Source organism: Doryrhamphus excisus, unplaced genomic scaffold (assembly GCF_037039965.1).
Source record: "Doryrhamphus excisus strain RoL-2023G ecotype Guam unplaced genomic scaffold, RoL_Dexc_Guam_v1.1 HiC_scaffold_24, whole genome shotgun sequence".
NCBI classification, from domain to species: domain Eukaryota; kingdom Metazoa; phylum Chordata; class Actinopteri; order Syngnathiformes; family Syngnathidae; genus Doryrhamphus; species Doryrhamphus excisus.
Genome location: NW_027621862.1, coordinates 200,678 through 227,181, shown reverse-complemented (window position 1 = coordinate 227,181; position 26,504 = coordinate 200,678). Strand labels below are relative to the sequence as shown.

Genomic DNA, 26,504 nt, shown 5'->3' with positions numbered 1-26,504 from the left:
CTTCACGCAAAAACGATCTGTTTTAATGTATTCCACCCATGACCCGCCTCCAGGCACGCCCACTCTGCTGTGGCCACACAGTGCTAAGAAAGACTTAAGAGTTTGTGCCGCTAGCTGGGAGCCTAACTTTATACGAGTTGATAATAAACAGCGATGTTTCGCTTTAAAATGTCCGCCGTTTGTGTTGGATGCCAAACCAGTTCTGGAAGTAGAGACTGGAAAGTCCGAAGTTTCTCTAGGAAAGAGGTTACTTCAAGAGGTCCCAACAGTGTTAAGTAGCATTTTAGCTTTAGCATTTTAGCTTCGCTAACGTCTAATGTGTTTTGCAGCACGGCCAGTGTTTAAAAAAAAACTCACCGCCAATGGGGGGGCACCGCCAATGTCATTTACAGTCATGCTAGCTTGCCAGGTTGCAAGCTTCCCTCCCTCCCTGTGTGCGTGTGCGTGTGTGTGCGTGTGTGTGTGCAAACTCGACAAACATGGTACGGCAAAGTGACATTCCACACACACTGACAGAAAAAGTGTGGCTAGCTCCCACTCAGCCTAGCATGCTCAGGATGCTGACAGATGAGTTTTTATTTTTGGGCTGTAGATCCTCCATGCTGGCAGTTCCCACACATATTAGCCCCTCCTCTTCCACGGCCACACACACGTATAAAGAACACCTCCACTGTACACACATTTATATTTCCAGCGTATCCTGGTACACGCGGTGTAGCGTGACCTTCTCCCCGTGAGGAGGCAAAGAGTCAGGGGTCAGCGGCTGCTGTCAACGTGTCAAACAATCAAACAAGAACAGGAGGAGGAAGGATGGATGACGGCCCCCCTCCTTGGCCTCATCGTTCCATAAAGACTAATGTAATCACAGGCGCCGCATATTGGTCACCGCTAATGTCGCCTGATGGAGTGGCACGCTTTCTAAGGATATGAAGCATCTCCCGCTGGCCCCGCCCTCGTACCAATCCCGTAACCTGCTCTGACGCACGCCATTTTTTCCTTCATCTGCTGCGTGCGTAGCTGGCGCCCAGATTTCATCTTTTGATGGGACCGCAAAGGATGTCCATTTGTTGGCTGTCGCCGTGGCGTCACGTGTATTTTTAGACATCAGGAAGTCCTTTTCCTCTCGCTAGAATCTGCACACCAGAACCTCGTGATCGGAACCTTTGGCGTCGTTTAACGTGAGAATACAACATTCTAACCACCATTTTAGGTCAGAAAAGTGGAAAAAAAGAGCATAATAGGTCCCCTCCAAACTAAAGTAGGCAGGCGCATCAATTTGGGCACCCCAACAAAGAAATGACATGGATATTTAGTAGATCCTCCTTTGCAGAAATAAACGCTTCCTATAGCTTCCAATGAGGGTCTGGGTTCTGGCTGAAGGTATTTTGGACCATTCTTCCAGTTTTACGAGCATGGACAGCCTGCTTTAAATCACACCACAGATTTCCAACAACGTTCCGGTCTGGGGACTGAGATGGCCATTCCGGAACGTTGTACTTTTCCTCGGCATGAATGCCTTAGTAGAGTTATAGCAGTGTTTAGGGTCGTAGCCACTGCAGCTGGTTCATCTGTTTTTATGTGGGTGTTTTTTATTAAATATGATTAATCACACTATTAATAGAGATATATATATATATATATATATATATATAGAGAGAGAGAGAGAGAACAATCATACTGACTGGTAGCCCTTTTATGAAGCAAATTCCATTTTCAAAACCAGGCAGAAATAACAAAACCACTTGTTGCTAGGCAGAATTCACAGGGCTCAAGCATTACTCCCCGATAGTTTGGTCTTGAATATGTCAAAAATGTAAAAAAAAATAATAATACGGTGTCATCTGAATTGGTGTTGCCTTCTAAAGAAATCTAGTTGGACGGGTAGGATGCTAAAAACATTCATCTAGTCGTCCTTTTGTTCCTGTCTGTGTACTAGTACTTATCTACTATCTGTTTTGATGCAAACAAGTATTAGGAAATATTTGAGCCGTGTGCCATTTTCCCGCCTTGTGCTTCCACCATACTGGTTTACGATGGAGGAACATTATCATTTCATAATGCCTTTTGGCTCCAAAAGGTCAGCTTGGCCTGGAGATTGGGAGGAGAGAGAGTTCTAGTGTAGCCGTGGTGGTCAGTCTAATGGATGCTGATGCTGAGATTGTTACCATAGTAACCCCCCACCCCCTCCTCCTCACATAAGATCACATTTGCACAGTGTCTTGGCTGCGCAGGCATTTTAATGGCTCCGCTCTCTGTGGTCTTAAACATGGTTGATATCTGCTGCGTGGCCGCACGGACGCTCTTCATCAACCTCGAAGGCCTCACCGGAGTAAATACCTCCGCATAATCACATCGCCCATGGAAACATGGCCCAATGTGCACGTGTGTGTGTGCGCTCCTCACAGAAGACAAAGACCATTTTCATCCCGATGTTGGCTTTTAAGTCCATAAGTTTACGTCCATAAGTTGTCACGGCTCTGATGTGCAAATGAAAAGCAGCCCGTGATCGTGTATCTTTTCCATTTGTGGCGCCCCCTATGGGTCGCAGTGGCCATATTTTAAACCAATCCTGGTCAAATTTGATTCCCTACGGGTGCGTAGCCAATTTGATGGTGGTTGGGCAAAACGCCGTCAAGTCACAGTAGAGCTGTATAGAGCTGTATGAGAAGTTCCAAGTCAAAGTTCGCTGTTACAAACAGTGCCACCATGTGGCGTATTTGTCAGAACATAGGCAACACAGTGGGGGGGTGCATGTTTGCACAAATGATCATTATGGCTTACATTAGAGGTGTTCAAACGTTTTCCCATGAGTCCATACAAACAGGAAGATACGTTGAGTGTATTAAAGATGGTAAAATCCAATCCCATGGTTTAATATGTAATCATATATCACTTTACTGATCATGCATTTCATTTGTGGAACATATCCAACGTGTCTTCATGCACCTTTGACAAAGTGGCATCGCCAACTAGTGGCCTGGCATACAAATGACAGTATTTCATTCCTAGCTTGAATCCCACAAACACACCAAACACCAAATACACCAAACCTCATTTGTGGATTCAAATGTACGTTTTTGGGACAGACGGCGGCGTCAGTGATGTCGTTTTAAGTTTGCCGCTAAGAAGCAAATGGTTGCCATGGTGATTTTAGGCTGTGATGTTGGGACCCCTTTGACCGCCATTACTGTGCTAGCTAAGCTAATTGGCGCCACTCTTCTGGGGAGCTGCAGCAGCACCTTTTTCTCTTCTTTCTCTCGCCCTCTCTCTCTCTCTCTCTCTCTCTGTCTCTCCCTCTCTCTCTCTCTCTCCCTCCATATTTTTTACTGGGGAGGAGCGATACTGCTAAATTGGGTATCGATCTTCCGATACCAATGAAGTACATGAGCAGTATGATGATGATTACATGATTACAATAACACTAAAATGAGGGACAGACATTGAAGGCCAACAGAACATAATACATGTTTATTAACAAACTTGTTTGTGAAGAATTTAATGATAAATAAAGCTAATAATCGAATAAATAATACAAAAATATAATCTATTAGATAAATAAATAGCAATGTAACAATATAAACAAAATAATTAAATTATTTCTTTTTTATTGAATGCAATTGTTTCAGCACAATTGAGTAAATAATCCAAAATAACTCCCAAAAGGGCGGATTCCCCGAGTATATAAACGTATATAACGTGTGTGTGTATGTGTGTATGTATATATGTATATATATATATATATATATATATATATATATATATATATATATATATATATATATATATGTACAACGTTATATGTAAACGTATATATCAAACAATGCGTGAAATAAGAAATGGAACAATATTCGAGCCTTGGTATTGGCATTGTCGATATTTGAATCGATCCGCCAACACCGACTCCTCTCTCTCTCTCTCTCTCTCTCTCTCTCTCTCTCTCTCTTTTTGCCGCGGTCACTCGCTCGCCGGTCACGTGACGAAGCGTCTTGTCGAGTCTCGGGGAGGAGAACGTCCTCGTGCACCTTTTTCCTCCTCCTCCTCCCGGGAGAGAACACCTTCTAGGTGGTCCTGGATTCTTGTTTTTGCGGGTCGTGTCGTCTACCGAACCACCGAGCCGCCACCAGGCCCTCCTCGGTCTTACCTCAGTCGGCTTGAGACTCACCTCCGGCGGGAAGGAAGGAGGAGGGGGGGTCGATGAGGATGCTGGTGAGGTAGGTGCTAATGTTTCCCTTTAAATGTCGCCGTTTTGCTATGTGACAGTAATGGAGAGCAAAGGAGAGTAATAGACGACTAGCGAGGTGACGGTAAAGGAGAGAGGGTGTGATTTAAAAAAAAAACGGAGCGCAGGAATGGCCGCAAATCGCCAATCAATATTTCAACCGCAGTCATTCACTCTGTCTTATCAATAGCCAAGATGGCGCCCGCGTCCCCCCACGTCGCCCTCGCATGTGTACATACGTGGAAGTGTTCACATGGAGAAAGGTTGCTTCATCGGCGAAGGTTTGACTCATCCGCCGCATCGCTGCCGTTCATTCTAATGAAAAGCATGGAATCCTCCACTGCAGGAGCCATGATCCATCAGAGACAGGAAAGCTTTTATTCTAGTCTTTATTTGGGCTGCGGTCTTTATTTCCGCTGTTTTAGGATGTTGGACTATCCCATACAATCTGACACATTTTAGTCTTCTGGACTATCCCATACAATCTGACACATTTTAGTCTTCTGGACTATCACATACAATCTGACACATTTCAGTCTTCTGGACTACCCCATACAATCTGACACAATTTAGTCTTCTGGACTATCCCATACAATCTGACACATTTTAGTCTTCTGGACTATCACATACAATCTGACACATTTTAGTCTTCTGGACTATCCCATACAATCTGACACATTTTAGTCTTCTGGACTATCCCATACAATCTGACACATTTTAGTCTTCTGGACTATCCCATACAATCTGACACATTTTAGTCTTCTGGACTATCCCATACAATCTGACACATTTTAGTCTTCTGGACTATCCCATACAATCTGACACATTTTAGTCTTCTGGACTATCCCATACAATCTGACACATTTTAGTCTTCTGGACTATCCCATACAATCTGACACATTTCAGTCTTCTGGACTATCCCATACAATCTGACACATTTTAGTCTTCTGGACTATCCCATACAATCTGACACATTTTAGTCTTCTGGACTATCCCATACAATCTGACACATTTTAGTCTTCTGGACTATCCCATACAATCTGACACATTTTAGTCTTCTGGACTATCCCATACAATCTGACACATTTTAGTCTTCTGGACTATCCCATACAATCTGACACATTTTAGTCTTCTGGACTATCCCATACAATCTGACACATTTTAGTCTTCTGGACTATCCCATACAATCTGACACATTTTAGTCTTCAGTGTAGTCTTGACTGTCCCATGTCTGTTCCCTCCCAGGTGGCTGGAGAGTGATGACGAGGCAAAGAGACGCACAGCATACTTCAAACCTTGCCCCCCATACTTCAAACCTTGCCCCCCATACTTCAAACCTTGCCCCCCAGACTTCAAAACCTGCCCCCCATACCTCAAACCTGGCCCCCACTAAGTAAGACAGGGAGGCGGGAAGGGAGCGGATCCTACAATGACCACGTCATTTCTCTCTCTTAGCCGTGTGTGAGCCGTACACACACACATACACACACACACACTCGACGCTCCGTGGGGAGTTTTCCTGCATGAGGGGAGAAGGCCTATCTGGGCCACAAAGATGGAGTTCAGGTGCGTCGGGGCACGCATGTAACGCTAGATGCTCTCCCGTGGTCGGAAGGAACAACTGAGAGGAGGAAAAGACGCCAGAGACGGAAGATGAAAAAAGGAGCGTCAGGAGTTTAGAGGCTCACCTGGTTCGGAAAGCCCCGTTCACCTGAGACATCTTCCCTCCAAGTGCCCTCACCATGAGCGCCAGGCTAGAGCAAGCGGCCCAGCTCTAGCCCCTCCCCCCTTTCCACCGGTGTGAGTGCGTGTGTGCGAGCGGCGAGCGGCGAGCGCGTGCATGAGTGTGATGGCGATGTGCGTCTGGGCGGCGGCCCCTCTGCTCTTCCTGGGCCTGTGCCTTTGCAGCGTGGGGGGCCAGGCCCAAGGTGAGGTCCTGGAGTTCGGAGGCGTGTCCAGTCAGTGGGGGCGCTTCCCGGTGTGGAACGCCTGCTGCGAGAGCGTGCTGAGCTTCAGCCTGCGGACTCACAGCCAGGAGGGCCTTCTGCTCTACCTGGACGACGAGGGCTTCTGCGACTTCCTGGAGCTGCTGCTCCTCCGCGGCCACCTGCGCCTGCGCTTCTCCATCTTCTGCGCCGAGCCGGCTGAGCTGCAGTCGGGCGTGGCGGTGAGCGACGGGCGCTGGCACGCCGTGCGCGTCAAGCGGGACTGGAAGAACACCTCGCTGGAGGTGGACGGGCGGCTGGAGGGATGGGCGGAGGTGAAGAGCAAGAGGAGAGACATGACGGTGTTCAGCCACACCTACTTGGGCGGAGTGACGCCGGAGCTCCACTCGTCGCCCCTGCGCCTCACCTCGCCGTCGGTTCGGGAACACCCCGCCTTCCGTGGCTGGATCACGGCGGTGAGCATCAACGGCTCGCTGGTGGCGCTGGACAGCTCCGAGGGCGTCACGGTAACGGCCGGTTGCGGGCCGGACCACCGGTGCCAGAATGGAGGGGTGTGCAGCTTGGTCAACGACCGCGCCGTCTGCGACTGCTCCGACACCGGTTACCAAGGCAACGACTGCAGTGAAGGTAAGGCCCAAGAACCCCGCTGACCCCTTTACACGCATCTCATCTTTTACACCACACACACACACACACACGTGCACACGCACACACACGTGCACACACTTGCCCAGGTCAAATCCAACCTTCACTGCTGCGTTCTCTCGCCGTCTAAGGACCAGCTGCCTTCACAAACATGACGAGACGCGCATCCTAATGGTGTCCTAAATTGATTTCCTGTGCCTGCTAATTATTTAGCATGTAGCACGTAGTATTGGCCCCTCACAAGGGCAGCCGGCTGGGGGGGCTTCTTCCAAAGCATCTCCTTCATGGCTGAAGACAAGGACCACATACTGTAGAGCCGCTATGGCTGTGCCCATTGGCTGGACCTGGATTAGAAGCAGGTCCAAGAGGCTGGGAATCGGCGGTGCTTCCATGCTTGTCAACGGATTTCTATTGGTTGGCCTTCACCACCACCCAACATGGAGGTGAAAGCACGCGTGTGCAATCCATGGCCTGCCAATACTTGGAGCGCTTTGCTGTGTTTTAAGGAACCCTGCGTGCTTTGGTCTAGGACTAGATTAGACTAAGGACTGTTATGTCATTATGATGTCATTGAACGCCGTACGGCGCCAGTAAAACTAAAAGTCTCTCGAGGCAAGACCTTGAACGGTTAATGGACCAATCTGGACCCGGCGCCACCGTCCCAATTGTTCTAGCAACTGCCAACAAAAGCTATTATTACATGTTTTCATGTAATAATGTCCACCAGGACATTAGGCCTTAGGCTAATCCAGCTGCCATCACAACGTCTATGCTACTTTATAGCCGCCCCTGCAAATACCCTCAGTGGTATGTGTGTCATCCCATTTGATTTAGTCCACTCGCAAACAAAATCTGCATTCTTAATCAATAACCCTTCTCAATGACTGCCTTTTCTAACACCAACCACGCCTCCAGCCATCGATTTCGTTATTGACACGGGCACGCTTGCCAAAAGATGGCAGCGTGGCCTTGCTGCACGCCGTTTGTCACCCGCATGACTTCACACCCGTTCCTTCAGAGCCCCGCCCCCTCCAAGTCCCGCCTTACCTCCAGCATTTAGCCAAGCTGTGATGTCCAGTGTTACCATGGAGACAGCACTAATAGGGAGCCCACATGCCTCTGATGTATCTGCTCTAACACCCCCCACCCCAGCCCACCCCACCCCAACCCGCCCGCCCCTGTGAAAAACCAAGTCCGTTGACAGAAAAAAACAAATTCCAGGAATGCAGAATGACATCACGTCATTTTTGATATTTTGCGACACTGATGAATTTCCTTTGTCAAAAATATAGATTGATCAATACATATTGATCCTGGATACTGTAGGAATCTGTTTCAGTACCTAGCATGGCCGCTGTTGAGGTAACAATTGAGCTGAGCCAAGAAACGTGACGGAAAGTCCTCATTGTCAATGTCGTAGACAGCATTGATGTTATCTCCTACAACAAGTGTCCTCCTTCTTCTCATGATCATCAAGGTGCTCCCAAATACCAGCATATTTCTCACAGTGGCTGGCTCACCTTCAGAGTACTATTAGTGGTAAGGAGGAAGCCTTATTTGGATATGGAGATTTTGGGATCTTGGTGGTGTGATGGTGCACGCTTCCCCTTGTCATGTTAGACGGCATGGACTAGGAAGAGCATCCGGTGGAAAAACTAACCCAAACCATTCCTGCCATTGACTGACAGGTGAAAACTGAAAGTGGAAAAAAAAATAGCTCCTAGTAAATATTGCTAAATAAAATACACTACAATAAAAAATTGGTTTTCTATCCCCCCAAATGTTCCAAATATATCTCTAGTTTGTATGTGCTTTTTTCCATTTGGAATAAATCCACTGTAATTCCTTGCTGATGATTGGCAGCTTTTGCTCCAAATGGTTGATTTCCTCTTGGAACACCAGCTTTACAGATGCCATGCATGTTCTAAGGGTAGAGTTTGTGCTAACGATGGTGATGTTAGTCACAGCCAGTGTAATTAAAGCAGTGCTTCTCAATGTACTCTGCAGATGGGGGGTGGGGGGGGGTCTATATATTATACTCTAGTTAAATGTCTTCATGCTTCGGCGATGCTGGTGCTAGAAACTCATGCAGTACTTTGTACGGATAAAGAAATACTACAGGTTCTCAGTAGTATTTCAATTGGGGGGAGGGGGCTGGAAAAATGTCTGCTGCCCCCAGGGGAGGCATGGCACGTAATTGTGTGTAACAGTGTTTTAAGGCGTGGCGTGCATGTATTTCAGTGATCTTGGCGATTGATTAAAGCCATCACAGTATCAGGTAGGATTGGAAGTATTAAGGTAATAGTTAATTGTGTTGTATGGTAGAAATGGTGGAATGATGGATTGAGTCATATCCGAGTAGCCAATAGCTGTGGTGAATCGTCGTGAGAATGGCGCTATGCTGTTTGTGCGTTCGCTCAGCAAGATAGAGCCGATGCTTTGATCAATGGCCCTGCAGAAGCTGGGAATTACACGCCATCCGGAGCTCGGGAGGGGGTTTGGACACGTGCACAGATGCACACACGCACACCTAGACGTGCGCATGAGCAAAGGTAGAAATACACGGGAAACGCATGAACACGGTCTGCAGGCTCCACCAGCGCCGCCATTAGTCACAGCACCTCGGATGTTCTTAGCTGCAGCCCAACAGACACGACCAGGCGGCCATGTTGCAGCCATCAACAGCTACGTTTGAAGGCGCCTTTATTTGCATACAGATGGATTCCCTTTTCAATTGCCATTCATGTCAATTGTGGCCGCAAGGAAATGATAGCCTCGCTGCTGGAGTGCTTTCACAATAGTCGTCTTGGAAAACCATCCCGGTTTGGACATCCTCTGCACATGAATTTCTTTGCTTGTCATGCTTTGTGTTTTTGTTGAAGAAGGGCTTGATGAGCCACTTTATCATTGTATCCCTGCATTGCCTTGTACTGTACAGCATATTTAACATGCCATATAGATGCCATATGGATGTTCTCTCACTGCTTGCTTGGCTCTCCAACTCATGTTTACAGCAGCCGTCACACAAGTATTCTGTTTGGCAACTTTCCCTATTAAAGTCACGTCAGCGTTGGATTCTATATTGGAACAATCTCAACCAAAAATGGCCCAAAAAAGTTGTCCTACCGTTCAGCTTGGTCGTACAGTTTTCTGTTTTCTGTTTTCATACAATATTTCCCTGTACTTTATCGTTCCGCAAAAAGTAGAATGCCCAAACATACAGTAGCACAGGACAGGACAGGTTGGCCCGCCCCAGTGCAAACCAGTTAAGGCAACTTTATGTCTCTTCCAGCATTTTTAGTGTTTAATGCAACTTTATTTATACGACCCCTTAAGCACATGTCCACTATGGATGTTATATGGATATGGATATAGAGGAGGGGCCGCATAGTGGGACTGAACAGCGAAAAAGACGTTATGAAGGTGGGAACGCGAGATGGAAGCGCTAACGGCGCTAACAAGCAAGATTGAACTGACGATTCTATATTTAAACTAGACAATATACTATCATATTTCAGAGGCTATATTTCTATAAGATTGTTTACATTTTAATAAAACCTTGCACACATGTTCTGCTTTGACTTTTGACTAAATTCAGTCCATGGAAAATATATCGGGATATACAATATATCGTATATCGATATTTTTTTATTCATTCATTCATTTTCTACCACTTATCCTTGTGAGGGTCGCTGGTGTGCTGGAGCCTATCCCAGCTGTTGGGGCGAGAGGCGGGGTCCAGGTGGACTGTTAAATTATCAAATATTATTTTTTTTTATATTCTATTTTATAATTATCAAATTATTATAATCTGGCCCCCGGGTTAGGGTTAGCTAGGGTTAACTCCAAATGTAATGTATTGGATTGCATAAGGGGTGTTCAAAGTACGGCCCTGGGACATTTGCGGCTTTTTAAAAATTCTAAAAATAGAATGCAGCCCTAAATGCATAATATTATGAGGAACAGTAATGTCATTTTAATAGCAGACATATTTAAAAAATGTAGTAATATTATGAGAAACAAACAAACAAAACAAAATAGTGTATACATGTGTTGCTTATCAATATTTTCACGATGTGGCCCTCGCTAGAAGAAGGTTGGACACCCTTGGATTACGTAATCGATAACATTTTAAATTAACCGTATGTTTTTGAGGCATAGGAGAATGGTCTGAATGTCCTGAGCTCCTGTTTCGATGCCACAGTTGTTTCAATGCATGGATGGCGTATCGTTACACAGCCAAGTACTGCACTCCTTGCGTCGAGGCGTGATTATCCCACAGAATTCCTCCCGATGGACTAGCAACCTTTGCAGTGGAACAGGGCGGGAAAAAGAACATCTAGCTAAGCAACTTTCCAGCTCCTGGTTGACCTTCTATGGTGTGCAGCACAGTTTTTAAGGATTTTGATGATGTCATGCGCTGTGCATGTCAGCATGTAATCTGTGCAAGGCGCCATGGCGCCATGGCGCCCTGATTGCCGCTCCAGTCATTGTGCCCGCTAGTGAAGTCGACCTGTTAGACCTCGTCCTTGAGGCCCAATCACAGTTAGCGTGCTCGTGGCTCCACCTGTTCCTGGTACGCTACTAGCACAAGGGCACAGGCGACGGAGTTCACCCACACTTAAAGACACACACACACACACACACACACACACAGTCACACGCAGTCAGTGTTGAACCATGCATGCCCTCTTTCCTGCACTGCGACGCCACCCCTTCCTGCTATGTCACATCATTATTATGACATCATTTGTCAGTCTAAATGTGTGTTTGCGTGTGTGTGTGTGTGTATACGTGTGCGTGTGCGTGTGCGTGTGTGTTGCATGCTGTTAGGGTGAGCTCAGAGGAGCGGAAGCGGCCTCAAGGTAAGTGTTGGGGGTAACCGGCTCCAAATCTTAAAAGGCAGGTAGGAATAAATCCGACAGCCGACACCCCCCCCCCCCCCCCCCCCAAACTGCAAAGCCAGCGTGTGTGTTGGTACATTTTGCTTTTACTGCAGATGTGTGTGTAGGCCACCTTGACTACCTTTGCAAACACTGCTAACCAGTGTGGCATCTGTGTGGACCTTTGCATGCACATTGCGCAATAACCCTGGACCGGTGTGCATGTACAGTAAGTAGCCATGGTAACCCAAAGGGCTTAGCATGCATGTTAATGAATGTCTGTCTCTTTCTTTCCTCGCCTGGCCGTGACCCCCTCCCAGAGCACGCCTACACGCCAGGTAGGTAACCCTGCACCTTTTATAGCCTAGCTTCCTGTTTGCTACCCTACTTCCTCAAGCAGTGGCCAGCAGCCTAGCTGAAGCCTTGTACCGTGGAGGAGGATTGGTCCTTGCTGCAGAGCAAACCTGGCATCTGTACAGCTCAAGTTGCTGCAAGTAGTGACAGTCAAAGTGTCTCTAAACTTTTGACTGCTACGCCATTTCATACTGTTGTAAAAATGCCAGCATCCAAATGAAAAGGCATTCATCTTTACTCACTATATGAGGAAATACGGTATCCATGCTTTCCATGTTTTTATCTTGCTAGCACATTCCGTCCGTTCCTCATTCCCTCTCTTCCATGATATTCCAGTTAAAGCATCCGCTCTGATTTCCTAGCCATTTCTTTTACCACCTCATCCTTTTTGGGGTCTGCTCCCGGCTTTGCTAAATGTTTTGTGGCAATGTAAGGTTGGCTGCAGACGTGGCTGGTAAGTGCAACATCGCCTCCAACAAAGCCCCCCCCCTCCAGGTCACATAGAGACACATAAGAAGCACTGCACTCTACTAGTTAGCGCTCTCTGTGGAGCTGCCCACAGACGAGGAAGTGTCTGCTAGGCGGGAAGACTCATTTTAATCCCAAACACACAAATCCCAAGACACATACTGGATTGCACATGGAAACAAAGACTTCACGCCCCATGATCCTTTGCTGTGCTGACTGTGCTCTTGTCTTCCTTTAAGGTCTGGCACACCTGATGATTGGCGACCAAGGTATGGGCTCCTCTTACCTCACTTCCTGTTGTATTCTGCTATACCATCACCCCCTCACCTCCTCTCCCTGCACACACACACACACACACACACACACCACCCCCCATCCCCCCCATTATCATCACCATGTGGCGCGGGAGGAAGTTGTCTCTCTAGGCACTGAACCAAGGTCAGTTCTTTCCTGTAATTGAGGTTTGGTGGTTTTAAACGGCCCCATGGAAATGATGGAGGTTTAATTGAAGCTGAGATGGATGACTTCAGCATTTGCTGTGGAACTACGACATGTGAAATGTGGCTTTTAACATCATTCAGGAGGAGTGAGAGATGAGCCTGAGAGCAACTTCTGCTGGATATTAACTCACCAGCCACTTAATTAGGTACTAGCGGTGATTGGAAATCAACTCTCTGTTTTAAATACTTCCAAGTTATTGGTTAACAATAATCACTTGTTCATGCTCAAAGTCAGATGGGACAGCTCTAGCCTGAAGGGGACCGGGATGCAAGATCCAAGTGGGAATACTGGATGTACATTCTGTATTCTCGTTACGCACCACAACAGGCTGAACGAACGGCCTCTAGTCTCAGACTAGAGGTGTCCTATCAAGTCATTGAGCTGAACTGATGAAGCCTGCATCCCACCCTGAAGCTGGATGGATGTATATTGAAATATGTCATGTAATATTATATGAAATTGGCAGGAATAAGCCCAAAGAAATCAACTCTTCAAGATGTACTTCATTGAGTGACATGGGAGAGGTTTTAGGATCCTACGGCTTTGGTCATGGAGGCTTTCATTTGACTTTTCCTCTTCCGCCATCTTCCACTGCATTCATCTGCAGCCTTGAATGGCGTCACCCGTTGAGGGTGCGCACCACCCATTGAGGGTGGGCGCGTGCTTGCATACTGTATGCGGGTGCCGTCACATGACCGGGCTGAGGCTGTGGCGGCTCTCCCGGGATCCGCACCCATCCCTGCTTTTTGGCGGCTTTTCATCGGCTTCCAGCTTGTCACGCTGCGCCTGCGGTGCTCGTACACTGGCACGGTGCATGTTTCTCCGAACAGATGTTCCTGCAGTGTATGAAAGCAATTCCGAGATACCGCCAACCTCCCCCGAGTCGTTTGCTCGGTGCTTTTTTTGAACACAGCCCAAAAACAAGTGCCGCTACAATGCTTTTTCAAGTGTTGGACTCACAATGCCAATTTCATTTTTTCTGCCCATTTTCCTTCTTTCTGCCCTCTTTTCCCCCTTTTGGACTCCACGCTCTGGAAAAATAGGAAAGCTCAGAGGTACCCCACCCATTTCCTTCTTTATGGCGCGCTAAATGGTTTTGACATCCTATGCTTTGACAGATTGGCGTGTATGTGCTGCCTTTTACATTCAGCTAGTTCAATTTTGGTCAGGTAAGCTGCTGGTGTGTACGGGTGTGTACGGGTGTGTACGGGTGTGTACGGGTGTGTGCACGGGTGTGCACGCGTGTGTGTGAGCTGCTCATTCACTTGCCAGCATGCATGTGAATGATTGAGAGCTCCAATGGAGGCTGCTATTGAAAAGTGTGAAGGTAGGTTGGCCCTGCATGACGCTGATGAATACACTGATTGGCCCACATGACCACTAGGTTCCACTAGGTTCTTTGATTGGACGAGAGAACATGATGAAGGCTTGTCCCCCCATTGCGACAGGTCCACTGTCCCATTGTGTCCGATGAACTGGAAAAGAAACAAATGGTCCAAAAGCCGGTAGATGGAAATAACCTGAATGCATGGCAAACGACGCCTTTCACCAGCAATCACTGCCAGGCGTCACTATTCAGACGCACGTTTCTTCCAAGGCTGATTGCTGAGTGCATTTGGGTGCACGAGTGGTCTGCTGGCAATCCTCCACTGGAGAGCCTCAGCAACTCTGGTCTGCTGTGGCTACTGGTCTGCTGTGGCTACTGGTCTACTGTGGCTACTGTGGCTACTGTGGCTACTGGTCTACTGTGGCTACTGGTCTACTGTGGCTACTGGTCTACTGTGGCTACTGGTCTACTGTGGCTGCTGGTCTACTGTGGCTACTGGTCCTACTGTGGCTACTGGTCTACTGTGAGTCAGGCAGCCCAGGAAGTGTAATTCCTTCATCTTCCTCCCTCCACGTTTGAACTCAAGTTGGCAATGAAGTGGATTAACGTACCTTTTTCAGCATAATTACCCAACAGTCCTCGTGTTTGTGTACGGCAGGGGTGTCCAAACCTTTACCTTTGAGGGCTGCATACTGACACAGCAGTGGACTGCAGTGTCTTGCTACACGATTGTTTGGCAGACGCAATCGGTTTAAACCGAACACGGTGAAAGTGCACACCGCGACATGAAGTCCGTCAAATGGGACAGGCGGAGCCTCGCTTAGCTAGCTCGGCGTAAAGAGGCTTTTTGAGCAGCCCGCCAAGCTGAAATGAAATAAGCTGGTGGGTGTGCGTGCAGCAGGAACTGAGAGGAAAATGCTAGCGTGCGGCGGAGAGAAAGGTGCTAAAAGAATGAATGATGGAGCGGGAAAGCCGGGAAGCGGCAGTGACAGTAAAGCGGAGTCGTCTGGGCTCCTGTGATGCGCAGCGACCGGCTGTATCTGCAAAGCGACAGCGGTGCACCCGCCTGCCCTCACGGGCTCGCTCCTTCTACCGGGGACATGAGCCCTGATGGGGTGCCGCCGACCTTTCCCCTCTACCGCATAAAACACAGCTATCTTTCTCCCTGGGGACAATCGCCACAGATCACATCACAGGCTGAGTGGGTGAAAAAGGAGGCAGGGGTGGAAAGTACCATAAGTATCACGCAGACCAAGGAAGACCAAGGAAGACCAAGGAAGACCAAGGAAGACCAAGGAAGACCAAGGAAGACCAAGGAAGACCAAGGAAGACCAAGGAAGACCAAGGAAGAGGGGGAAAGTTTAGCTAAGACGTTTCTCTAAAAACCAGGAATCTATCGCCAGTCCTGGGTGAAGGTCTACGTAGCGTGGAGCAGAGATGTTGGATGGAATTGGTTCCTCTGCTTGTTTCTGTTTCTTTATTTGGTGTGGTCCCTCTGAGGCGGTTTGTTCAGCTTAATGGCGGCTGTCCCGAGTGTTCTCCATATCAATCCTGCAATCTGTGTGCCTGCTGCATCGTCAAGTGGTCAGTGGGATGACCTTTAAACACACGAAGGAGGAGACAAAAAAGACACACTCACACACAATAACCTTTAAAGAATGACTGCTGAGTAGGTGAGAGTGTGTGTGTGTGTGTGTGTGTGTGTGTGTGTGTGTTGACTGTAAATATGCATGAGTAAGACTGCCTGCACTTATTCTTCACGGTCAGCGGACGAAGTGAGGACGAGGTGTGTGTGTTTGCGTGTTTTGCGCCCGTGTGCGTGCCTGGTTTGAGCGCATGAGTGTGCGCTCGGGGAGGTGGATTGTGAGTCATCATTGTGACACACAAAGCGTTGGCCATCCCAACGGCTCCTTTTTAACACATTGTCTTGTGTGGCGAAAAGCACAGATGGACGTCTTCTCCATTCAGGCATGTTCGCTGTCGCATTTGTCTTTAAATTGCCTCTCTTGTGTTTTCGTACCTCCTCCTCACTTGTTTCCAACACACACACACACACACATATAAAGACTCCACCATATGTGGCTTTGAGGATGGTAACAGACGCCAAAGCGCCAGGAACCAGTTGGTACCAGAAAGGTACAGCATGTCCCTTCCCTCTTACTCATCCTGATCCCGGACTCCTAATAAAAGTCACACAGCTGATTCATTTTTCATAAAATACAGTCCCGCACAGGCTAGGGGGGTGAGGGGCAGCTTATTCATCATCATTTATCATGAATGCTGAGACAGAAATACAGGAAGCTATTGCCACCTGGCTGACTTCAGCGTATCAGGAACCTTTACAATAATTTTGATATAAGACGCTTACCGTATTCCGTATACCGCATTCGTAGTGGAGGTTGCGTCGGACCGGCTGCTCGACATCAACATTAGCTTGTCCACATAACCGAAACTAGCATTTGCATGACTGTTTTTAGCCAAAGACATGAGATGGCGTTGTAGAGCTGGATGTGGATGTGGAATGAAGGCATGAAGCGTTTCCTGCATGACCGGAACTACAAGACTCTGTTGGACGATTCCCCCTTTTATGGTCCGATGGATGGGTGAGTCGGTTTGTCCGTAATGGAGAGCACTTTGTCCAGGGGTGTCAAACGGAGCCATTTTTCATCCAAATGACCCCATTGGCTCTCATGATGTGCCCAAAAGCGTTGGCCCATGTACAAGGTCAGCCTCGCCAGGCACTTTTAGTAGACGGCTTGTCCATAGTAGTCAGTAGTTTTCACTGTAGTGTAATCCTAGCGGGGAAAGGTACTGCTATTACTAACATGGCGTAGTAGCTAAAAATACCCGCTGACAAGTGAGCAGCCATTGGAGGTGTGAGGACGTGGTGGTGTTAAAAAGAGGCAAGCGACATCTGACCGATTTTTGGCTGTGAAAATAAAAGTGTGAGGACGGAGCGTTAGTCCCCGATGTCGTCGGCTGTGTTCATGATGGCTTCCTGTGTGTCCTTCGTGTTTCTCTCAGCCCCCAACAAAGTAGAACAACGTCTTTCCCCCGGAGCTCAGAATGTCATCAATGCGCTGCCAACTTCGGACAATTCCTACGCATCGCTATTTTCACTGTAAGCTACGCTTGCGTCAGTCAGAGTGAAGATACGGATTCTTTAGCTGTCCATCATTAGCCACATGCTTTTCGTCTTCGCGTAGTTAATTAGATTATATTATATTCATTCTATTTGACTTTCACCTGACGGACAGTTCTAGCCGCCAAATAAGTCTATAAACAGCACGGCTTTCCTGTCATGTAGAGGATCTTTGCAGTCACACCCTAAACAGCAGAGCACTCCTGTGCTTTAGAGGATCTTTGACTAGGGAATCACAGATATTGAGGATCTTTGACCAGCATTTTGGTCGTAGGTCCTTAAATACAGCATGGTGCTCCTGTCATTTAGAGGATCTTTGACAAGCATGCTTGCAGTCTGTCCTTAAAAACAGCAGAGAGCTCCTGTCACATCAAGGATCTTTGACTAGTCAGTGCTCTTGTCATTTTGTTTAAGGTTGTTTAACTATGGTTTTAGACATAGAGGAGTACGTTTGTGGTTTGGAGGATATTTGACTTTAATGGTAAAAATGAGTCCAAAAGGAGAATATATAGTGTAATAATAGTGAAGAAAGACGTGCGACACGTGGTCACCAGCCCTGTCATCCATCTTTACTGTAAACCTGATGATGGCCAATATTGGACCTGTAAATGTTCACTAATGGCCATAAGCAAGTTCAACACATTCCCATCAACGTGCCTTAGGAGGCACCACAAGGCTGACGTGCCCTCCGGTGGTTGGAGTATGAAGACATCACGCTGCCTTGCCATTGACAGCACATGAAGGCTGCAGATAGATGGAGGCTTTGTGGAGGAGTTTAGGATAAGGTAAAAAGAGCGTAGACGAGTGATGCCGAGCGAAGATACAAAGCAGCAAAGAGACGAGAAGGTCGGAGACACAAAGGGAGACAGGAAGTGAGATAAGACTGCAGAGATTCTCAGGGGCGCCGCATCCTCTCCTTGGGCTCGGCGCCTGGACGCGGTTGGGATTCATCAGCGATGCAGATCCCTCACCCTAACCTGCTGACGCACGCACGCGCTCCCAAACACGCCGCTATTGTCTTTCACGGCTGTTTTGTGTGAGCTTGGCTTTGGACGCAGCAGCCTCATTGCAGGCTTTCCTGCAATGTTGTTTTCACATCCAGTCAGTCACCTGAAAGCTTTTATTTTTAATATTAATGGCTCCACTCACACCCCACTAACCCTAACCCTAACCCTAACCCTAACCCTAACCCTAACCCTAACCCTAACCCTAACCCTAACCCTAACCCTAACCCTAACCCTAACCCAAACCCTAACCACACCAAACCCTAACCACACCAAACTCTAACCACACCAAACCCTAACCACACCAAACCCTAACCACACCAAACCCCCAATGACACCAAACCCTAACCACACCAAACCCTAACCACACCAAACCCTAACCACACCAAACCCTAACCACACCAAACCCTAACCACACCAAACCCTAACCATACCAAACCCTAACCACACCAAACCCTAACCACACCAAACCCTAACCACACCAAACCCCCAATGACACCAAACCCTAACCATACCAAACCCTAACCACACCAAACCCTAACCACACCAAACCCTAACCATACCAAACCCTAACCACACCAAACCCTAACCACACCAAACCCTAACCATACCAAACCCTAACCACACCTGTGTCCACGGCTGCAAACGAGTGATCTGCATGGGCGTGCGTATGCATTGATGCTTTGTGCTTGTGGCTGCTCCTTCTGTCGTTGTTCTCTTGAAGCTCCAGCAGCTCCAGCAGCTCCAGCTTGGTGATAGCTAAGCTGATAGCTAAGCTGATAGCTTTTCTGACAGCAAAACCCTCATATTTACACAGACCGGGACACCCGCCCCCCTTTGCATTTCACATGCTCATAAAATACCACGCCACTTGTCCGCTCGCTGTTTTGTGTCATGCATGAGTCCCCCCCCCCCCACACACACACACAGTTGTCAATGAACATGTTGGAAGGCAGCCATGTTTGCTTCTCATCTATCGCTATTCACACTTTTTTTTCGTCTTCTCGTGGAAGAAGACAATTTTACATAATTGCTCTTTGAATTCTGCCATATTCGTACCCCCCCATCCGTTACAGTCACTCAAGTGCAACCGATTCCATTTTGGGTGCTCTTCACGGACTCTCCCCACTACTTTAATAACCCATTACACTTCACTCCATTCATTACGTGTCAGTCCTCTTCCTGCCTTGCTCCTCACACAGCCCCCCCTCACCCCCCCCCCCCCCCCATTATTGCAAGCTACAAGATGGTGGCTGTGCCAGAGGCTCCTGAGCTGAGGAAAAGAGGCCAACGAGTTGCACGGGGAGGAAAATGTCGCTCTGGCTCGTGTATGCAAGCTCCATATTGCAATCACTTTTCACGCGGTGGCGTGTTTGTGTGTAGGAGTGCGTATTCCTTCCTCCGCCGGCGTGTGTGCGCCGCGAGATAAGAGCCTGAGAGCTTAAGGATGATGGATGGCCAAACCTTGGTCTAATGTCCTTGGGGGTCGCTCATGTTGGTGCAAGGTAAGCGGCTATTGGCTGCCGGACTTCCAGTCTGAATCCTAAACCGCCGCTCCGTTCCCGCTCCCGTTCCCGCTCCCGTTCCCGCTCCCGTTCCCGCTCCCGTTCCCGCTCCTCTATCTTGATCACAGCGTGAGCGAGCGTTTGATGACCGTCCCATAATGAGGCCTGTTGTCAAACAAGAGCGCACGGCATCAACGCGCTGCCAGCACAGCTGTTCTCTCCAAAGCAGGAGAATGGCAGGTCTCGTAACGAGTTTGGAACGCCGTAGACTCGCCACCGTCTCCGTTGTGTTTCATCTGCAAGCCACACCAGTGATCAAAGTATGTTTACACGCCGCTACGCCGTACAATTAGCGCAGCGGCGCCAATGGTTTGCAGTGCTGACTTCAGTGCAGATTTGCTAGACAATAAGCCACCGTGCGCATTTGAAACAATATTGAGGAGCGCACATCGGCGTCACGCTCCACCGGGCCCAGCTGAGCTTTGTTTTCCTCGGCTGGTTTTGATCAACGCCCACCATTTTGTCATCTCGGAGCATATTGTGAGGAATGGCGTGGGAGGAACGTGACGCAACCTAGAAATTGTACTAATCACTGTGATTATACTCGGCCCCCACACTTACTTGTGCTTCCTCCTTCTTCTGGTGTCAGCGCGCGAGGAGTACGTGGCCACCTTCAAGGGCTCCGAGTACTTCTGCTACGACCTGTCCCCCAACCCCATCCAGTCCAGCAGCGACGAGATCACGCTGTCCTTCAAGACGCTGCAGCGTAATGGCCTCATGCTGCACACGGGCAAGTCGGCCGACTACGTCAACCTGGCGCTCAAGAACGGAGCCGTGTCGCTGGTCATCAATCTCGGCTCCGGGGCCTTCGAGGCCCTGGTGGAGCCCGTCAACGGCAAGTTCAACGACAACGCCTGGCACGACGTCAAGGTCACCCGCAACCTGAGACAGGTAACCGCCTGTTGAGTAACCGGATAACATCCCTAACCAACATTTACCAAACGTAACCTTCCTATTTCGACCGTCGTAGGCGCTAACATCTGACGCCTGCTCATGGCTTCCCGTAGAAGCGCGGCAGCTAAATGGCGTGCACTGACTAACTTCCTGGTTGACTTTCTTCTATGCTCACAAATTTTCATTTGATCCATCTGTAAGAAAATGTACCTAAAAAATACCTACAGTCTTCGCGATAAGTGGATTTCCAAAGTCGGATTAATAAATGGGATATTTTTGTAGTTATGATCATTGAAATTGAGGTTTTAACGTTATTACAACAATGTAGATTTTATATCCTAAGGCTAGGATATTATATAATTATAATAGTATATATATATATACTATATATAGTATAGGATCACTGAACACATACTACATACCAGAATACTACACACACAATTCTAATACTACTTCTTGGATTTTTGGTTGATTTCCATGCCAGACGATGATAAATTGACACCAATAATAAGTACAACTTCATTTAATGTGCTTTTTTGTTTTTACTAATAATAAGTCACGTTCAACCCCGAAACAGCAATCATTTATGAATGAATTATTTGTTAATTCAGCATTTTCAATATATAGCGTTACAATAATAAATACATCCCTAATTTCAATGTACATAGATTTATTTTGATGATTTTCGTTCACAGTTTAAACAAAACATATTTAAAAATGGAGTACTAGACGTCCAACCTCCTGGGTTGAGGAAACAAGCAGTTATATGATATTTTTATAGCCTTTTTATAACGTTTGTCACCTCGGAGCCGTCGGTGGAATCCAAAATGAGAAATATGTCTGCCTGCTAAGCCTAGCTGCAGCGTGGATCATGTGACCGGAGCACCACAGCGACTGCTGCGGTGGCCAAGACCAAAAGGCCCCAAGCGGCCACATTAGTCCTTAGTGTCATGATTGGACTAGAACAACTAGAACAACTAGAAGAACTATAAGAACTATAAGAACGCCCGGCCGGGTGTCCACCTGCAGCGTGGCTGTGCCCGTGCGACAACCAATGTCTTAGCTTCCAGGGGCTTGAAGCTCCGCATGGACGCGGCTCTCAGCTCCGGGTGAGTATCCGAGCGTGTGAATGAGGCGAGAGTGGGCGGGACAACACGAGACGCCGGCGGTTGCCTGTGTGTGCGTACTAACATGACTACTAACGTTACTAACTACTAACCTGCCAGTGAACTAACCACCATCCATGGAATGATTCATACTACTAACCTAACCTTTGCCCTTCTCCTAGCGAAAACACTCCAACCAACCAACCAACCTACCAACCTACCAACCTACCAACCTCACCTGAGGCCTTCCAGCCTTTTTCTTTTCTTTTTCAATTCCTTCCTCAAGTTCACGGTTTTGTTTGCTTTCCTTTCTCCCCCCCTCTCCTACAAAGCACTCAGGCATTGGACACGCTATGGTAAACAAACTCCATTGTTCGGTAGATACCATTCTAATTGTTTCCTAGTTTGGCTTTGGCCCCCGTGTCTATTTCTTTTTCAAAAACTAAATCAATAGAAGGAAAGTGCGGTTGGTAATTTTTTTATACAGAAAAAAGACCCCATCCCCCTCAGTCCCTTCCTTCCTTCCTTCCTTCCTTCCTTCCTTCCTTCCTTCCTTCCTTCCTTCCTTCCTTCCTTCCTTCCTTCCTTCCTTCCTCCTTCCCTTCCTCCCTTCCTTGCCAGCCACTTTTGACTTTAAAACTCTCCCCCTTTTCTCCTCCCTCGTTCTTCTGTCACTCCATTACTCTGATTGGCTCATCCCTCACCTGCACGCCAGCGGCCCGCCTCCCTCTTTGCATGGCGTGACGCACATCGCCCCTCTCCTTTCTTTTTAGTTTTGGGGTCCTCCAAGCTGTCACTGCATGGTTGCCATCATCGCCGCTGTTTGCATGCAGAATGAGACCTGCTGCATGGTCGCATGTGTACAATCTACCATCTAACAGGCGTGCGTGTGTGTGTGTTTGTGCATTAATAAGTGTGTATTCGTCATCGGGACCTGCTGAGCTAACCAAGTCCCCTCCACTCAGATGGCAAACCCACTACCGACGTCATGGCGACTAACAACACACTACCGACGTCATGGCTACTAACAACACCCTACCAACATCATGGCTACTAACAACACCCTACCGACGTCATGGCGACTAACAACACACTACCGACGTCATAGCGACTAACAACACCCTACCGACATCATGGCTACTAACAACACCCTACCGACATCATGGCTACTAACAACACCCTACCGACATCATGGCTACTAACAACACCCTACCGACATCATGGCTACTAACAACACCCTACCGACATCATGGCTACTAACAACACCCTACCGACATCATGGCTACTAACAACACCCTACCGACATCATGGCTACTAACAACACCCTACCGACGTCATGGCTACTAACAACACCCTACCGACGTCATGGCTACTAACAACACCCTACCGACGTCATGGCTACTAACAACACACTACCGACATCATGGCTACTAACAACACCCTACCGACATCATGGCTACTAACAACACCCTACCGACATCATGGCTACTAACAACACCCTACCGACGTCATGGCTACTAACAACACCCTACCGACGTCATGGCTACTAACAACACCCTACCGACATCATGGCTACTAACAACACCCTACCGACATCATGGCTACTAACAACACCCTACCGACATCATGGTTACTAACAACACCCTACCGACATCATGGCTACTAACAACACCCTACCGACGTCATGGCAGCTACTAACAACACCCTACCGACATCATGGCTACTAACAACACCCTACCGACGTCATGGCAGCTACTAACAACACCCTACCAACATCATGGCTACTAACAACACCCTACCGACGTCATGGCAGCTACTAACAACACCCTACCGACATCATGGCTACTAACAACACCCTACCGACATCATGGCTACTAACAACACCCTACCGACATCATGGCTACTAACAACACCCTACCGACATCATGGCTACTAACAACACCCTACCGACATCATGGCAGCTACTAACAACACCCTACCGACATCATGGCTACTAACAACACCCTACCGACGTCATGGCAGCTACTAACAACACCCTACCGACGTCATGGCAGCTACTAACAACACCCTACCGACATCATGGCTACTAACAACACCCTACCGACGTCATGGCAGCTACTAACAACACCCTAACCTCGCTAACCTCGCTAACCCTAACACTTGTACTAACAAAGAAATATCACCAAGACGCCCGTGGAACGTGGAACACCAACTAGAGGCAGGATTTGGTCCCAGTTCCAGCCAAGAGGCGTCCAGGCGGCTGAGTGGGCTGCTTCGTTGTTGGCGTAGGCAGACCGTTAAAGCAAACCTGGTCTTAGGGACTCAATGACATTTGGTCGCTGAGGACCAACAGCTTCAAGGCAAAGGTGGAGGATGAGGATGAGGATGAGGATGAGGATGAGGATGAGGCATGACACATAACCGCCTTTTATTGACTGGGTCCGTTTAGCAGGCATTCAACTACACAAAAATAACCTTGTCATGGACATGAACGTTTGTATCGTGCTAAGTGGGTTCCTTCCACACAAAGTATGCACACATCAATAATCACACAGCTCATGCATGCTCAGGCGGGTGGAGGTTTGACTCCCACTAAGGGAATATTTATTCCCTTGACTGGGGAGGGGGGCTACTTTGGGATATTTAGGGACGTCATGGAACAACAGGGCTGCCTGACACTTCCTCCTGGTGAATGGGTCCATCATCCCACCACTGACCCCATTCGGGACGTCCCTGCTAACAGTCCCACCTGTGACACCAAACCGGATCTTTCAGCTAATCACCCCGCTTCTGACACCCTGGTCTTTTGGGTTGGAACCGTCAGTTACATCCCACACACACTTGTACTTCCCAATCAGAGCCAATCATCACGACAGCGCATCACACACATTGGTTGCCAGAGTAACGGGGGCTAATTTGGCCGGTCTGCACCCAGCTAGAGCCTAGCGCCACCTTTGGTGTGAGTATATAGCGTGTCCTTTCCCTGTGCTTTGTTGTGTAGGTGACCATCTCCGTGGACGGCATCCTGACCACCACGGGCTACACCCAGGAGGATTACACCATGCTGGGCTCCGACGACTTCTTCTACGTGGGAGGGAGCCCCAGCACGGCCGACCTCCCGGGGTCCCCAGTCAGCAACAACTTCATGGGCTGTTTGAAAGAGGTGTGGCGGGCGACTTTGGGAGACTTTCACGGAGATATCCACAAACCAAACGTTTGTCCTGTTCTGCTGGCTGATTGGGTCACGCACGCCAGAGTCCGCATCCTTTCCCAAATCTCTTTAACTTGCGTCTCTCATGCGGGGCCGCATCTTGTTCACGGCCATGAAATTGAAAAAATAATAAGCAACGTTCATGTAAAAACATTGTGAGGATGGAGCAACAAGTATTACTTGTATAGTAGTAGTAGTACTACCTGGGTGACCAAAGCTAGATGACCAAACACAAACAGGAAGTGGGTTGGTTGCCAGAGGTTTTTTGTGCTGCAGGATGGACCATCTTACACGATTAGCCTTTTTACTTTCCCAGGACTTCCTCCTCACATTCAGATCACTCCGTTGCTTCTTGCCGTTTCTCTGCCTTTTACGTTCTTCAATTACAAAGTGATTATCAATAAGTAATATCAAAGTGATTTGATATTATTACTGTAAGAAGGTATCTGATTTTCTGGGCACCTTTGCATCTAAGCAATTACATAAGAATGTACGATATTGTATAAAGCACCCAACAATTTTACCAACAATTCTTTTTTTTTTTTAATTCCACACACAAACTGCGATGCTTCCAATTGGCATTTTGTCTGAGTCCCAAACGCGTGTGCCCTCGCCAGCATCAGAGAGAATCACTGATGAGTGTCGTTGAGGGACTAGCTACGGCGCTAAGCACAACATGCTAATTAGCTACGCCACAGAGACGCTCCACCCGATGAACAACTCGTGTGATGCACGCCCATATAAACGCTGACCTACATAAATACACGATAAACATACTCTGACGCTTGAAGACCTTCCATGACAAAGCAAGGCACTTCCTTCATGACCAAATCCAACCCCAACGAGACAGATGACCGAGGTACAGATAGCTCATCTGTATCGGCAGCCGTCAGTGCGCTCTGTGTTGCTCCATGAAGACTGATGGCGTTTAAACGAGGCGACCGCTGTCAAAGCAGAGCCTCCACTGGCTCATTTGCATATTTAATAGGACCATTATATGATCATCCGTGTGAGAAAATGAAGACATATGCCCGATTCATGTGCACAGACGCTCGGTAAAAACGTCCCAACACGTGCGGAGACATAACGTAAGGGAGAGGGCAGAGGCCATTTTGGCGGCAGCGAGTCTGAAGAAGCTGCGGCTTAATAAAGCCTAGCTTGTGTTTGCTCCACGCTCGCCACATCAGAATGCTCGGCACAAGCTCCTCGTCTCCGCTCAGCCAGAGAGCCACAATAAAA

At 48.0% G+C, this 26,504-nt stretch overlaps 1 protein-coding gene across 27 annotated transcripts in view; it reads left to right on the top strand.

The window, feature by feature from the left end:
- The first annotated feature begins 3,953 nt into the window (after positions 1-3,953).
- Positions 3,954-26,504, top strand: part of nrxn1a (neurexin 1a) — a 48,802-nt gene continuing 26,251 nt past the window's right edge. For 8 of the 27 annotated variants that reach the window (XM_058062471.2, XM_058062467.2, XM_078788774.1 and 5 more), the window contains exons 1-7: positions 3,954-4,211; positions 5,465-6,792; positions 12,014-12,031; positions 12,755-12,784; positions 20,644-20,945; positions 22,387-22,410; positions 25,056-25,217. In XM_058062471.2, coding sequence (XP_057918454.2) covers positions 6,060-6,792; positions 12,014-12,031; positions 12,755-12,784; positions 20,644-20,945; positions 22,387-22,410; positions 25,056-25,217 — 1,269 coding nt within the window. In that variant the 5' untranslated portion in view covers positions 3,954-4,211; positions 5,465-6,059. The remainder of the gene's footprint in view (positions 4,212-5,464; positions 6,793-12,013; positions 12,032-12,754; positions 12,785-20,643; positions 20,946-22,386; positions 22,411-25,055; positions 25,218-26,504) is intronic. The other 19 variants (XM_078788784.1, XM_078788786.1, XM_078788778.1 and 16 more) reach the window with 5 other exon arrangements.